The sequence below is a fragment of the Filicampus tigris genome, chromosome 14 (assembly GCF_054856515.1).
Source record: "Filicampus tigris isolate MCC_2025a chromosome 14, RoL_Ftig_1.0, whole genome shotgun sequence".
Classification (NCBI taxonomy): domain Eukaryota; kingdom Metazoa; phylum Chordata; class Actinopteri; order Syngnathiformes; family Syngnathidae; genus Filicampus; species Filicampus tigris.
Genome location: NC_141230.1, coordinates 6,560,814 through 6,576,298, shown reverse-complemented (window position 1 = coordinate 6,576,298; position 15,485 = coordinate 6,560,814). Strand labels below are relative to the sequence as shown.

Sequence of the window (15,485 nt, the reverse complement as noted above, 5' to 3'; positions counted from 1 at the left end):
AGGAAAAGGCAACGTTTGGTCACGTCTTTTTTTGTTTTTGCTGAAAATGCTGCTCAAATGGTGAAGTTTCCCACGTAACTGTGACAACTTCTTTACTTCTTGTGGAATGGCTCCATGTTGTGATACTTTTGCCCTCATCCATGTACTAAAAAGTGTATAATGCGTGTCATCTAACAAACTGTATTATGGACTTCATTTTGCGCAACGCGGCTCCCACATCCATCTATAGTAGCAGTCAGTCAGGCACAATTTTGCGTGGCATTCCTTAGGGAAATTTTTATGGTCCATTTATTTTCCATACATTTTCCCAGTTGAGTGGAGGATTTTATAGCTACAAAGGTAGGAACAATTCCTTAAAGTGGAACTAAACATAACAATGTGCCCCCTCTTTTCTAAAAGTCGTATTTTGTTGGTGGAATAAGACTTAAGCAGATGAATGCATCCATTTTCATCCATCTCCATCATCCATCCATCGAGTCTTTTGTCAACACAGTATCTTTTTGTTTTCAGATGATTGCGGCCCAGAAACAGCTGATTGAAAATGCAGATAGCGTCCAGGAGAGGATTGCGCAGGTGCAGAAAGAAGGTAGATAATAATCCTCATTTTTGGTGAAGAGTGAAAGGTATTCAGTCCACAAAATGTTTTATTATTGCAGTTGTAGTTTGAAGCGGTGTACAACTGCAACGTACCGAGAGCTCATTAAACGGATGACTTAATTGGGCGTGTAACTGTGTATTTTGTAGGCATGGAATTCCACGAAGATCTGTCTCGGTTGGCTGAGAAGGAAGGAATGAAAGGATGTAAGATGAGCAAAGCTGTAGAAAGTTTTACCTGGAACATCACTGTGCTCAAGGTATAGCAAATAAAACACATACAGTACACAAACATTGAAACAAAAGTCTTTTTGTTATTTGACATTATAACGTTTGTGTATAAATGATTTTTTTCTTTTAACCAGTATTCAAGTATGTATATTCTTACTAAGCCGTGTTTCACTTCAGTTTGAGTGTAATGTTAAATTTTTACTAGAATTTACACAAGTCCCTTTGCTTAAAAGTTATCTTTTGCAGTTAATTAGAACAATGTATTCGTTGCGAAGGCATGAGAGCTGGCCTTTTACCATTTTACTTTACTTTAGTTGGTACATCTGTACAACCTAATTAGAGCTATTAAATTCTGCCTTAACAAATAATGCACATTTTACAATGTTAAGAGCATTATTTATTTGATTGTTGGGGTTTTCAGTGCATCGAAGAATGTTTTTGTTGTAAGCTACACGAGAGGGTCAAAATAACTTAAAAAAACAACTTCTCAAACAACTTCTAAACGACAAGCACCAAACACGATATTAACTATATTTTTACAAATCTATGAAAAAAACAATGACACGCCTCTGCAACATTGCATGGACATCAGGACATCAGGGACAGTTCCTCTGGATTGGCAGACCTGGGTGGTGGCCCCCCTTTTTAAGAAGGGGGAGGGGAGGGTGTGTTCCAACTACAGAGATCACACTCCTCAGCCTGCCTGGTAAGGTCTTTTCAGGGGGGCTGGAGAGGAGGGTCCGCTGTTGGATCTCAGATTCAGGAGGAGCAGTGTGGTTTTCGTCCTGGCCGTTGAACAGTGGACCAGCTCTACACCCTCGGCAGGGTCCTCGACTCGAATATGCATTGGAGTTCGCTCAACCGGTCTACGTGCGTTTTGTGGACTTGGGAGAAGGCGTTCAACTCAGCCAAGGCTGACCTTTGTCACCGATTCTGTTCATAACTCTTATGGACAGACTTTCTAGGCTTACCCGAGGTGATGAGGACTCCTGGTTTGGTGATCTCAGTATCTCTGCTTTTTACAGAGGATGTGGTACTGTTGGCTCCTTTAAGCTGCGATCTTCAACTCTCACCGAGCAGCTGAGTGTGAAGCGGTTAGGATGAAAATCACTACCTCCAAATCTGAGACCATGGTCCTCAGTCGGAAAAGGGTGGAGTGTCCTCTCCAGGACGGGGATGAGATCCTGCCCCAAGTGGAGGAGTTCAAGTATCTTGGGGTCTTTTTCTCAATTGAGGGTTGAATAGGGATACGGTGAGAAGCTCAGACATCCGGTAGGGGTTCAGAGTCGAGCCGCTGCTCCTGTGAATTGAGAAGTGCCAGAGGAGGTGGCTCAAGCATCTTGTCAGGATGCCACCTGACACTTCCCTGGTGAGGTGTTCCGGGAGTGTCCCACTGGGAAGAGCTTCGGAGGACGACCAAGAGCACGCTAGAGAGGCTATGTCTCACGGTTGGCTTAGGAACACCTTGGGATCCCCCAGGAGGAGCTGGATGAAGTGGCTGGGGAAAGTAAAGTCTGGGCTTCCTGCTTAAGATGCTGACCCTGCGACCCGACCTCGGATAAGTGGAAAAGAATAGATGGATGGGGAAAAAAAGAACAAAATGCAAGAGGTCCTCGGGTTACGCGGTACTTGACCTATGCTTTTTCGACCTCACTATGCCTGAGCCTCGTTTTTTTTTCTCCAGCCCCATAATGTAGGACTCTACATTTTAGAGTGTCTCTCTTTGTGCTCCGTAATTTTCTTGGTATCCTTGCCTTTTTCACCCTCCTTTTTCACATCATGGCCCCACCCTTATTAAGGACAAAGCCCGTATTTTAGACCACGTGAAGGCTTCAGCCCCTGTGAAGGCTACAGTGATCACAAAGCAGCATTCTTTACGGTGAATTTTGGGTTAGTTATGATTTACAGGAAAACTCGGGTGAGGTCGCAAGCGTAGGAACGGAACTCGTTCGTAACGTGACGACCTCCTGTAATCAATTTTTAATTCCGCTAATCCATTTACAGTATTACTGCAGATTTAACTATTTTTTCCACCCAGAATCACTACACTTTTTGTTCCCAGAGGAAAATGTGGGATTTAAAAAAAAAAAAATTATAATTCATTTAAAGCAGCACTGGGCAAGAAATCGACCTTTATAAAAAAATTTCACAACTCTTTTGATGAAACATTGACTTACAAGTACAGTAGTTGAATGGGACTTCATGCCCCAACGGGGTCTGTATCGTTTTTACTGGCACAAAGCAACTTTGAGGAGGATGGGATCGACCCTGGCACACAAAAAAATACAAATGTCCTGAATTGTTTTACGGCATACACACTTCCTCCTTTCGCTACAAGGACGGCTCAGGATTTCACGACACTAAGCGCGGGCACGCATGGCAAATGTTGTTGATTTTTGTCAAAACACTACAACTTTTGTCCACATGGCGCCGCCATAATCAACAAAAACTGACACATGACACAGTGCTGCTTTAAGTATTATTAAATTAGCTTGTGTAAGTCAGTGGTTAGTGTATCCGCCTCACATTTTCTGAGGTTGGGGATTCGAATCCAGGACCTCGGGTGAGGGGGCATTTTCACCGCTGTGCTTGCGTTGTTTTCTCTACAAAACATGCTTCTCAAGTTAATTGAAGCGTCTGAATTGTCCATGGATGTTTATCTATAAATGCCCTGCGATTGGCTAAGCGCTTCATCTAGGATGTGCCTCGTCTCTTTCACAAAGTCAGCTGGGATAGGTTCCAACTCCCCCGCCCGCAACCGTAATGAGGATAAACAGTAAATAAAATTGGTTTTACTAGTCTTGACATATATATAAACGTGCAGAGAAAACGTAAGAGGAGCAAAAAAGTTTTTTAGTGAGTGTTTTTGCTCCTCATGTAGGAGACACTGATGTCCTCTTATGTTGCTGCAGGGTCAGAGCGACCTGCTCCGCGGAGCCAAGATGGATTCCCTGGATGCCCTTCGGCAGGTGGCACTGGCCTGCGAGGCCTCTGGTCTCACCTCGCCTTCCTCCAACTCCTCCGCATCCACTTTCTCCGCGGCCGAGCTGCACTATACCTCTCATAACTTTAGCGGGCGCCGAAGCAGCACACACAGCAACGGACGCATATGACATCGTGTCTTGCTGAGTGGGATGTATCCCATTATCCGGTGCAGTATGAGCTCACTCTGTGAGAGTCTTACCGTGGTTCGAACTGATGAGAGAGAGGCCTTTCCTGAATGATGCAAAAGTCCTGCTTTATTTTCTGACAGAAAGTTAAGGCTCGAGCGCAATTTAACCATATTTGGCCCCCCCCAATTTTTTTTTTAAACTTAGTAACATATAACAAAAATATTTGGAGATTTTAATAAATTATTCATATTTAATACAAATATTCATGTTCAATGAATACATTATTTTTAAAAGCATTGAAAATGTCACAAGGGAATGAAATGTAGTATTTAAATTAATGTAGTGTAAGGAGACCTTTTGGATTTTAATTTATTTATTTTTAGAATTATTTAGAATTATAGTTCCTGAACAAGCATTTCTAGATTGAAGCGCCTCCACCCCTAATTGATCTTTTCTTGCTATTTTTGCATTTGGAACCCTCGCAAACTGTGATTACAAAAAAGAACCCATCCATCAATTTTGTACATTTGATCTGAAAACTTTACTTTAGGGTGTCTATTTTTCATATGAAGCTTAGTCTAATTGGATTTTCTGCTTTCATACACTGGCTATTCCTAGACTTTAATTTCATGGTAAATTTGAGGTGTTTCTCCTCTCCCACATTAACTCAATAACATCCTGTCATTTCACAGGTGATCATGTTACATAAATGAAATGTATACACAGTATTCATAAGCTGCCGCACGATGGTGCAGGTTGTTCGGTGGCTTTTGGTTCCTGCCATGTTAACTCGGAGAGGTTGAAATGCGAGGATGGGTAATTGGAGAGGTTGTTTGTTCAAAGACGTACAGTACATGTTTGGATCACATGACCCCATTTGCTGCGACGCGTGACAGGCTGTAAATCAGTACGACACTTTATTGGATGTAGCAATAACAACAATAGACGTGCGTTAAATAAAGATAGATTAGGGTGTGTTGTGTCTTTCTAATCGAACACGTTGACTCTTTGAATGTGTGAAAACATCAACTGCCTGTTGATGATGGTTGTTAACTTTGGCCTTTTGAGTGTAAATGTGTGTTTTCTCTGTGTTGCTGTCGTCTTTTAACCCAAACTTCACGAGTCATTTTTATCCTACAGTTTTTGCATTGGGAGAGCAAGCAAACACCACACATGGAAGGCCGGGGCCCAGATTTGAACCCAAAATGTCCCAACCACTTGTCCCACTATTAGCTGTGGTCAATAAATAGTTTTCAGACACATAAAGTGAAATCATTTCCCACGGTGCACATGATGATCCCTCACGGCACTGTGATTGGGAATCCCTGAAAATAGCAGCCACGTTATGTGCTATTTACGTCATCGCCAGACTCTGCGATGAAAACACATTTAGTTTATTTTCATCTCCTGTTATGTTGCTGCAGGGTCAGAGAGGCCTGCTCGATGGATTCCTTTGGATGTTAGCCAGTCTGCCACAAAAATCAAAACAAAGTAAACAGCAAGAGTTTAAGAGTGAGACCATTTACTACTTGGCAACGAGCACCAGGATTCAAACGTAATCCAGGCCCAACTAGCCTGCAATTTAGATGGCATACAAACCAAACCAAAGTAGAGAACAAGAGAGTGACGCAAGACCATTTGCTACTTGGCAGCAACCAGCAGATGGCAAAATGAATTCAGTCCCAACTAGTTTGCTGCTTGGACGGGCTGCCATTGAAATCGAAACAAAGTAATGGCAAGACTGCGGTGTGAAAACAGGAAGAGCTTAGCCGCGGTTTCAAATATCCAACATCTTAAAAAGTCGTTTTCATCTGTGTCGCTGGTGATATTCTTACCATGTAGACCATCTTTGACATGAATGATGCATCCGCTCCTGTAAAACAAACCAGAGTATTGTCTTTCCGGGTCCACTTCACAAGGCCGCTGACATGTGGAGAGGGTCAAACATGCTATAGGGTATATCACCGTACATGCGGGGACATGGCGAAATGAGCCTTTCCGGCAGGTCGTAGTGGCATTAGGTTCGAATAATTAGGTCTGACCTGGTTTCAATTAAGGTCATCGGTACGCTACTGCAGGGTAGGCAGCTAGCGAATGGAGAGTGCCAATCAAATGAAATTATATGGTGGTCGTGTCCAAATTTGAAAGTGTTTTAGTTTTCTTTGCATTGTTTGGATCTCATAAGCTAGTGGGATATTTCTGACTCTCCAGCAGTCTCAAACAATACAAGCATCTCATTTCCCTGATCTGATGTCATCCCAATGTTGATCATAAGCCATTAGCAGGCATATTTGCGTGGTTTCCGGGCTTCGCTATGATACACTGTTTTAAGCAGCGTTCTAGCTCCGAGTGAGTTTGTCTCTTAGCAACCACAAAGAATGTTTGCCAGTTCAACTTTTCATGATTTACATAGATACGTTATATACAAATACACAGTTCTGTCTCAATAAATTAGAAAATTGGGCAAACTGAATTTGTTTCAGTAGTTGAATTTAATTTTTTTTTAACTATTTTGATGGTTAGAGTTTACAGGTGACGAAAACCCCGAATTCATCATCTCAATAAATTATATAACAAAAGACACAAAACCATTTTTTAGCATAGAAATTAGGTAATAATTGGTCTTTGGCAAAGTATTTTCCTGTCTGTGTAATAAATCTGGAGACACTGTTCCCTGCACTTTGCGATTGATATGGATGGTGCCCTGCCACAATGAGTGAACATCTGAAAGTAATTGACACCCTCCCAAAAAGGCTTATAAATGCCTGTAAATGCCACAAAAAAGCATGAGGATGCCACCAGATGGTGGAAAGGTACTATTCGCATCTAAATGAAGCTCCTGAATTCACGCATTCAACATACATTAGTTCCTTGGCACCAAGATGCTGAAAGAGAGTTATAAAAGAAATCCGTAATGTGAATTTGCAAATGCCACAAATATACAGGGGTTCACTGTAACAATGACTTTTACTTTTTCAGTTAATCTACTGAAATGAAATATCTTCTCTGTGGTAATCACATTTATTGAGATGCCCCAGTCTGTAATATATAGCAGTGGTGTCAAATCCAGGTTCAGAAAGCAAAACTGTGGCCTGCCTGCTACAGGTGCTTTTACTAAACCGGCAGGTAAGCAAGCTGTTGAATAGAAGCACCTGTGGCTAAAGTCAAACTGTGGCAGTGTTTTGACTTTCTGGACCTGGATTTGAAACCATATGATGTTGAGTTCCCAATTACAGTGTATTTTTTATTGTCAAAGAATAACTTTACATTGGCTAATAAAAAAAGAACACTCTTGCCTTATATTAACATATGACAATTGTGTCAGTGTCAGGTCTCTGCAGGTTAATACAAACTCAGATTCTAATATAATTGGGTAAAACGTCAATAAAACAGAATATAATGATTGTGCAAATCCTTTAAAACATATGCTATTGAATACTCTACAAAGACAAGTTATTTAATATTTAAACTGTATTTGGCATGTTTACCACTGTGTTATAGCACCTTTCCTTTTAACAACATTCGAAAAGCGTTTGGGAATTGACACAAAATCTTTGAAGCTTTGTAGGTGGAATTCTTTCCCATTCTTGCTTGACGGACAACTTCAGTTGCTCGTAAGTCTGGGATTTCTGTTGTTTGGGCCATGTTTTGGGCCTCACAATGCGCCACAGGTTTACAATGGTAAGCAGGTCTGGACTGCTGGCAGACACTACACTCTTTTACTACGAGGCCACAATGTTGTAACACATACAGAATGTGGCTTGCGATGTCTTTCTGGAATAAGCACAAGCACTCCCTGAAAAAGGCATTGCTTGCATGACAGCATATCGTCACTGTGAAAAACATATATGTCCAATTTTGTCATTAAAAAAAAAAAAAATCACGTTTTTGGGGTGTTTGTGACGCGGAAACCCAATTAACGTAAAATGAAAAAAAAAAAAACGGATTTAAGCGCGTTTCGCAGGAGAGCGACGATATGTTGTTCAAAACCTGTATGTACCTTTTCACATTAATGGTGCCTTCACAGATGGGAAAGTTACCCATGCCGTGGGCCTTTTGTTTGCCCCTGTCCCAGCTATTTTGCAACATGTTGCACGAATGAGTGAATATTTGCAAAAAGGCAATAATGTTGATCAGTTTCAACATTAAATCGTGTCTTTGTAGTGTATTCAATTTAATAAAAGTTAAAAATGATTTACAAACTATTATATTGTTTTTATTCAAATTTTACACAACATCTCAGCTTCATTGGGATTGCAGTTTGTAGATTTAAAAAGGAGTAGTCCTGTGACTGTTTAAATTGAGTCTTTAGGCCATTTCTCGGCCTCTGCTGGTTTTCTGTACTTGAACACTCTACTTGATACGTGAAGTTTCTAGAATATAAAGCCAGAGTGTTTACTTCTGCACTTAAGGAGCAGGCAAATACCTGTAGTCACTGCCACGCCCGGCTCCAGCATTGCCTGGATATACTACTAAAGCTTCAACTCTGACTGTTAATTATTTTCAGTTTTATGGATCACCATTTGGCATGGGGACGTTGCGTGAAGGTGTCCTCTTTGCCCATGTGTCTTAAACCTTTAGAACCTCTCTGTGCTCTCTTCTTGTGTGATGCTACCTGTCTTTGTAGCTGTGTGGTCCAATAGCGCTTCACGTCTTTACAACATTTGTGGTTTTACGCATACGTACCGGTTAATACGTAAAGTGTACTTGTACCCGTCTTTGTGATGTAAAGTGGTTAGAAATGTATGGCATTACCACATGGCATCCGCATTGACTACGGCTTTGACGTTCAACCCAATAATGGTCCCTCAACTGTTCTGTCATTTACTGTATGTTGTTTTTTGTTTTTGTAAGATAGAACGAAGACCAAAAGAGATAAGACATATTTATTGATGTGTATTTTAAAAGCTACAAATACATGTAATTATTAACTACATGGACATTGCTTATATTTTAAAAAGCTACTGTGTTTTCTATCTGACAGGTATTCGAATGTAACAAAACATGTATTTCAAGCTTAATAAAGTAATCTTTTTATGACGAAACCTTGCGTTTGAGCATGACTTACTTCCCGACTTACTTCCTCAGACTCACTTTATATTTTGTATTATTCCTTCATTCGCTTAAACCATTTTTGTTCTTTGCCTTTCTTCCCTACATCACACCTGTCTTTTATGCTTCTCTCTTTAGACATCAACGCTTCTCTCGCTTAAACCTACTTTTCTATCTTCCTACCCCACTTAACTCCATCTCAGACCAGGTTTTTTTTTTGCCTTCCTTAACTTTTCCTGTCTTTTCAATAATGCTATAGAGTCAACTTTTTGTTCTTGACTTATGATCAACAATGCCTGTACAATCAATCAAACAATCACTTCTTAAACACATATTCGTGCCCAAATAGCATATGGCATGAATGTGCTTCATCTGTGGGGAAGCATGTAATAGCAGGTACAGGAACTAGAACCGATAATAGTAGCTTTATATCCTACCTTTGTTTCTCATAGCTGTTTTATTTTTTTAAAGTTTCAGAGGAATATCGGATGAGTGTACCAGCGTATGTTAGTCTTATTTTTTTCAGTTCATAATTACATTTACAGCAAAACTCCTTTTAATTTAAAACTCTGGCTGCAGCATATTTGAACATAAACAAATTTGGGAATGAACACCAGTCGGATGCGATTTGGCAGCTACACTAATTTGTCGTTAATTTATTTTGCCGCTATAATACGCTTTCCTTCAACGCTAATAGCAACGCATTCATCTAAACTGCCGACTCATTTCGAAAATAAATTGTTTGCATGATTAAATTGATTGCATACTGTATATATGTTACATAATACCACGTTGATGTCTTAACCGAAAATATCTAAACTATTTACATTGAAAGCGTCCCCAATTTAACCTACAAATAATCATTAATAATAAACACGTGTTCGATAATATGGATCAAATTCTTTCCCTCAATTTTAGAATGGCTCTTTCCTCAATCATGCCACCAGGGGGAGCCAAGCAACAACAAGTGATTTGTTGATCAAATTTAACATCCAATAGTTGACAATCGAATCATATAATCTAATCTCGACACGAAATGTACTTTGGGGCACTGAGTAACTACTCTATTTTATCATATAATTTATCCATAACGATATGGCATTCAATGTCCATACAATTTTATTTTAATACATTTTACTTGAGGAATACAGCGTGGTGGCGGTTAGCAGCACATCTACCTCAAATTTATGAGGATCCGGGTTTGAATTTAGAGCAGTTAGTTTCCAACGGGAAAAACATGCTTAAATTCTAAATTGAGTGAATGAATACTTTTCTATATGTGCCCTGCAATTGGCTGCTATCTTGTGCCTATTCCAGGGTGTAAGATGCCTGTCACCCAAAGTCACCTGGCATAGGTTGCAGCTCACCTTTGACCTTTGACAAGCACTATTGACAATTCAAAAATGACATCACAAGTCCAGATGGCGGTCAAGTCGGTGAAAACAAACTCTCCGCTCATTGAAAGGCATTGAACTTTCAGTTGTCATTTGATTTGTGACTTTTTTATCCATCCATTATCCTAGCCGCTTATCCTCACAAGGGTCGCGGGCGTGCTGGAGCCTATCCCAGCAGTCTTCGGGCAGTAGGCGGGGGACACCCTGAATTGGTTGCCAGCCAATCGCAGGGCACACAGAGACAAACATCCGCACTCACAATCACACCTAGGGGCAATTTAGAGAGTCCAATCAACTTACCATGCATGTTTTTGGGATGTGGGAGGAAATCGGAGTACCCGGAGAAAACCCACACAGGCACGGGGAGAACATGCAAACTCCACACAGGAAGGCCGGGGGCGGATACGAACCCACGACCTCCGCACTGTGAGGCGGACGAGCTACCCGCTCGACCACCCTGATTTTTTAATTAATTTATTTATTTTTTACTACATTTATATTGATAATGATGCTAGCTGGTTAAAGCCTAAAAAACAGTACCTTTTATCACACTAGAGAATGATTCTTACCACATAAGAAGTGCTCACTACAAAGCACTGCGGTCTTGGTTAGCTTCCATTCCGAACTGTCCAGTTCCACTCCGTTTACCCATTTTCTCCGACGTTCATGGTCCACACAAGAATCTGGAATGATCATTTAGTTTCCATCATGTTATGGTTGGACTAGCCAACCGCACAACAACAAGGCATGATTTTCTGCAAGCTTCATGCTAGTCTAGCAGGCAAAAGCAATACAATACGGTGGGTTTTTTTTTTTCACCGACTAAGGCGCATTGCATCGCGAAATGCCCGGATGTTCGGAATTGTCAATGGAAAATGTTTATAATAATAAACACATAGTAATTTCTACTGCTATAGAGTGTAATGTACATTTTAAACAAATGAGTTGCTTCATCCTCTGAAAGTTGACTTTTCGCTTTAATGTGCTAACTTTTAATAGTGTCTGTGTTGCATTATAGAACATGTGTAGGGAACATCTGTCAATAATGTATGTGAACGCTTCACTTATATGGTGCAGTCGTCATACTGTAAAATGAGGGCTTTCCTTGCACATATGTGTTAATGAGCTGAAGTATTGTCTTTTATGAGGTTGACGGGCGGTGAGGTCCGCCCTGGAGGTGTTGGGCAGCAGATGGGAGGTGATGGAACTGTGTGGTTAGCGTAGGTGGTGACATGACAGCCTGTCGGGCCCTAATGCATTCAAACATCTGGAGGTTGCCTGGCCACGTACCTCTAGCCCGGGGCCAGACGCCACCACGAATGAGGTACACTCACATTTGAACTCGGCCCCCTGAGAAAGTATGCGGTAGCTCTGATCACTTCAGTGAAAGTTAAAGTCAAACTTGGGTTGCTACTGTATATGACAGGTGATAGCAAATACATCATCAGTTTGCTTGTACACCAAAGCATTAGACATAACTCCACACTCTGATTCGAGTCAATAAAAAGCTGTATGAGCTCTTATGCTGTAATTTAGACTACTCAGACTTTAAACTACAACTAGAATGACACTCAGTAGAATGCAGGCCTCTGCAAATTGTGTGTGTGTGTGCATCAATCTAACAGATTTTATGGATGGATGGATAGATGGATAGATAGATGGATGGATGGATGGATGGATGGATGGATGGGTGGGTGGACGGGTGGATGGGTGGGTGGATGGGTAGATAGATAGATAGATAGATAGATAGATAGATAGATAGATAGATAGATAGATAGATAGATAGATAGATAGATAGATAGATAGATAGATAGTTAGATGGAGGAATCAAGAAAATAACTACATACTGTGATTTTTTTTTTCCAGTGCAAGCGTGAAAATTACCATTCAAGAAAGGCACACACCTGGTGAATAGTAAACCAACATTAAGTGTAGGAACTCATTTTGTGCATTTATTCACCAAAATCATAAACCACCAATATACATTTATATATATATTGTGTGGGGTTTGCATGTTCTCCCCGTGCCTGCGTGGGTTTTCTCCGGGTACTCCGGTTTCCTCCCACATTCCAAAAACATGCATGGTAAGTTGATTGGACTCTCTAAATTGCCCCTAGATGTGATTGTGAATGCGGATGTTTGTTTGTTTGTCTCTGTGTGCCCTGCGATTGGCTGGCAACCAGTTCGGGGTGTCCCCCGCCTACTGCCCGATGACAGCTGCGATAGGCTCCAGCACGCCCGCGACCCTTGTGAGGATAAGCGGTAAAGTTAATTGATGGATGGATGGATACATATACATTACATTCTTCATGAAAAATTGGGGATTTGCTCCATTAAAAACTGCAAAAAAAAAAAAAAAAAAATCATGACATAAAAAAAAAAAAAAATGGCACAAAGCCGTGACTATTATGTGTTTGTCTGGCGACCATCTGGGAAAGGCACCAGTTCACCTGCAACCCTGGTGAGGAATAAACCTGACAGAGATTGGATGGGTGGATGAAGTGTTTAGTTCAACCTTAACTGTACAGGCAGCAACAGTCATAAAGGTGTTAAAAAAAAAAAAGCATTTCTTACAGTCACATAAAAACAAGAAAAAGAACCCCTCAGATCTCAGGCTTAACTTTAATGATGAGGCGTAATTTGAAGGTGAGTCTTGTTGCAGAAGGGATTTATTTTGGCATAAGTGTAAAAGGAAGTTAATTATGGTAAAACAAGAAACCAGTGAAGTTTAACAAGTGGTGATGTGTGGAATCGCATTGCTTACTTCCAGGGACGTCGCCAGGGATTTGTGGCCCATTGAAAAAATGTTCGTACTTCTCCCCCCAGATTCAGTGGCGCAAATTGACAAATCTTATTTTCTCGGCTTCATGACAGTCATGACACTTGTCATGACTTTTTCTTACAGCTAAAGCCAACTAAAAAGCAAAACCCTTTGATGCTCACTGAACTAAGTTCTAGACAGGGGTCATAACTGAAGTGAAGCGGTGACGTTTTGTGCCACTTTAGAAGCACATTTTCCCTCGAAACGTCGGTTCAATTGTATGATGTCAGAGGCGTTTGACTTCAGGTAGGTTGCACTGTATATTGATTTGATGTCATTTTTGTTAAATGCCCGTTTAAGTAGTAATGAAGTATGGGCCCTCTGGTTTGTTTCAAGCGACCCGCTTGGGAAAAATTTGGTTAAACACGCACACAGGCATGCACGCGCTGACGCACACACACACACAGAAGTGTATGGCAGCTCTATTGAGGCTCTTCACATTGTCCAGACGGCCCGGTGTCAGGCGGCTAAATGAATGGCTGTTTATATTAGCAAGGCTGCTTTAATGAATTAGAGCCACGGCTCGGCTTGTGTCACAACACGCAGGCTCACACACAGCAGACCCGCTCCGCTCCTCACCCTCTATTCGAGGTAAGCGGCGCGGCGGGGAGGGGGCTCGGGGGTCCTGATTGCGTCCGTCGGGACCAGGTGAGCCAGGCGGCCCGACGGCGCCCCTCCAAGGGCTCTCTGCTTATTTACAAAGGGGTGTCTGGCGAAAAGGCCGCGCGTAAGCTCGCCGCTTCTCGGCGGCTGCGACGGGCGAAGGCCTACCTGTTTGTATACATGGGCGGGAGGGCGGGCAGGATTACGGAAGCAACACACACACACACACACACACACACACACACACAATTGAACAAATATGTATACAAGCTGAGGTTTGCCACCCAGCCGCATGTATACACAGGCGACAGGCCTCCGATGAGATCGCCTCTGGTTCTGCTCACTCTGGGCCACATATGTCAACCTCAAGACCCCCGGGCCAAATCTAAAGATTCTTTTAAAATACGCATTTGTGCGACTGTAAAGAAAAACAATGGCCATAAACTATAAGTCCCACAATGCATTTAGAGTTGCAACTCAGAGGCATTTTTTTTGGAAGTATCAGTCACTTGCCCTTTTTGTAAGGTAGCCTTTCTCCCGGTCGCTGAATTGTGTGGAAGGTACCGATGTGGGATGAGGATTGATTTCGACCCGCGCAAGTTTTGGGAAAGTTGATTTTGTATGTCAACTAGTTTGAATTTCAGTTCGCACATTTTAAAATGAGCACATTTTGGAACTAAGTCACACACACGGACACGAACGATTGGGGTGGACGGCGGTCTGCAAATGCCCACTTCACAGCAGTGATCTGTGACGGCCCTGGCCAACTTTACATCATCCGCAAGTGGCGGTCTGCTTGCAGTTTCTTATACATGTACTTTGCACGTTTCCATCTTCTGCATGGATTCCAGCGAGTCTATATCTGCTTCCCTAGGTTCACACCGCAGGCAAATGTGACCTGTATCAGAGTTTTTTGCCCATATCTCATTTTTTATGACAGTTTGAACGGCTCAATTCCGTTTTTTTCTAATCCGACCTGGGTCGCTTTCATATGTGGTCCTAAATCATATACGTGTCCGATTTTTTGCAATGCGCCCGCGGTTTGAATGGCCAGGTTGCACATATCCGACATTGACGTCATCTGGAGCCCAAAATGCGCTTTGCGCAAGCAGAGGGAACATGTTGGCAGCAGGGGGATCGAATCTGAAAAGTTGCTTTGAGTAACACTATTGATTTTATAATTTACTTGAATTTAATCCCACTTGAAACATGAAGCATAAAGTGGACATTTACGGTTCAGATCGATTCATTTTTTACACGCTGGAGCATATTTACTTCGTCAAACACAACGTCGGGAGTGACTCGTCTCTTCTTCTGCGCATGCGGGTCGCTTTGGCGACACGTGTTCATACAGCAAACAAGATCGAGGTCGCATTCATAATGTAAAATGAACGCTTACACCAAAAACCTGATCTTTAAAAAAAATTCGAATTGAGCATTAAGACCTGCGGTGTGAACCGAGCCTAAGACTGCGCGCCACTCCTGTGCTGAGCCGCTTTAATTGGCCAGGAAGTAAGTTGGCTGTGTTCACTCCCACAACAGTGCAAAGGCCCATTTCTAAATGCGCCTGCCTACGAAAATACCAAAAGAAAGACAACTCCACCCATGGATGTAGTTAGACTGCACTTTGCTCTAGACTTGCGCCGGGCCCAAAAATAGGGCCCATAGTCTAAACAC

General features: G+C 41.8%; 1 protein-coding gene across 2 annotated transcripts in view; it reads left to right on the top strand.

The window, feature by feature from the left end:
• plcl1 (phospholipase C like 1) overlaps positions 1 to 8,983 on the top strand; it is a 95,589-nt gene extending 86,606 nt beyond the window's left edge. For both annotated transcript variants that reach the window (XM_086051606.1, XM_086051607.1), the window contains exons 10-12: positions 511 to 586; positions 745 to 854; positions 3,738 to 8,983. In XM_086051606.1, coding sequence (XP_085907732.1) covers positions 511 to 586; positions 745 to 854; positions 3,738 to 3,938 — 387 coding nt within the window. In that variant the 3' untranslated portion in view covers positions 3,939 to 8,983. The remainder of the gene's footprint in view (positions 1 to 510; positions 587 to 744; positions 855 to 3,737) is intronic.
• Positions 8,984 to 15,485: the final 6,502 nt, after the last annotated feature.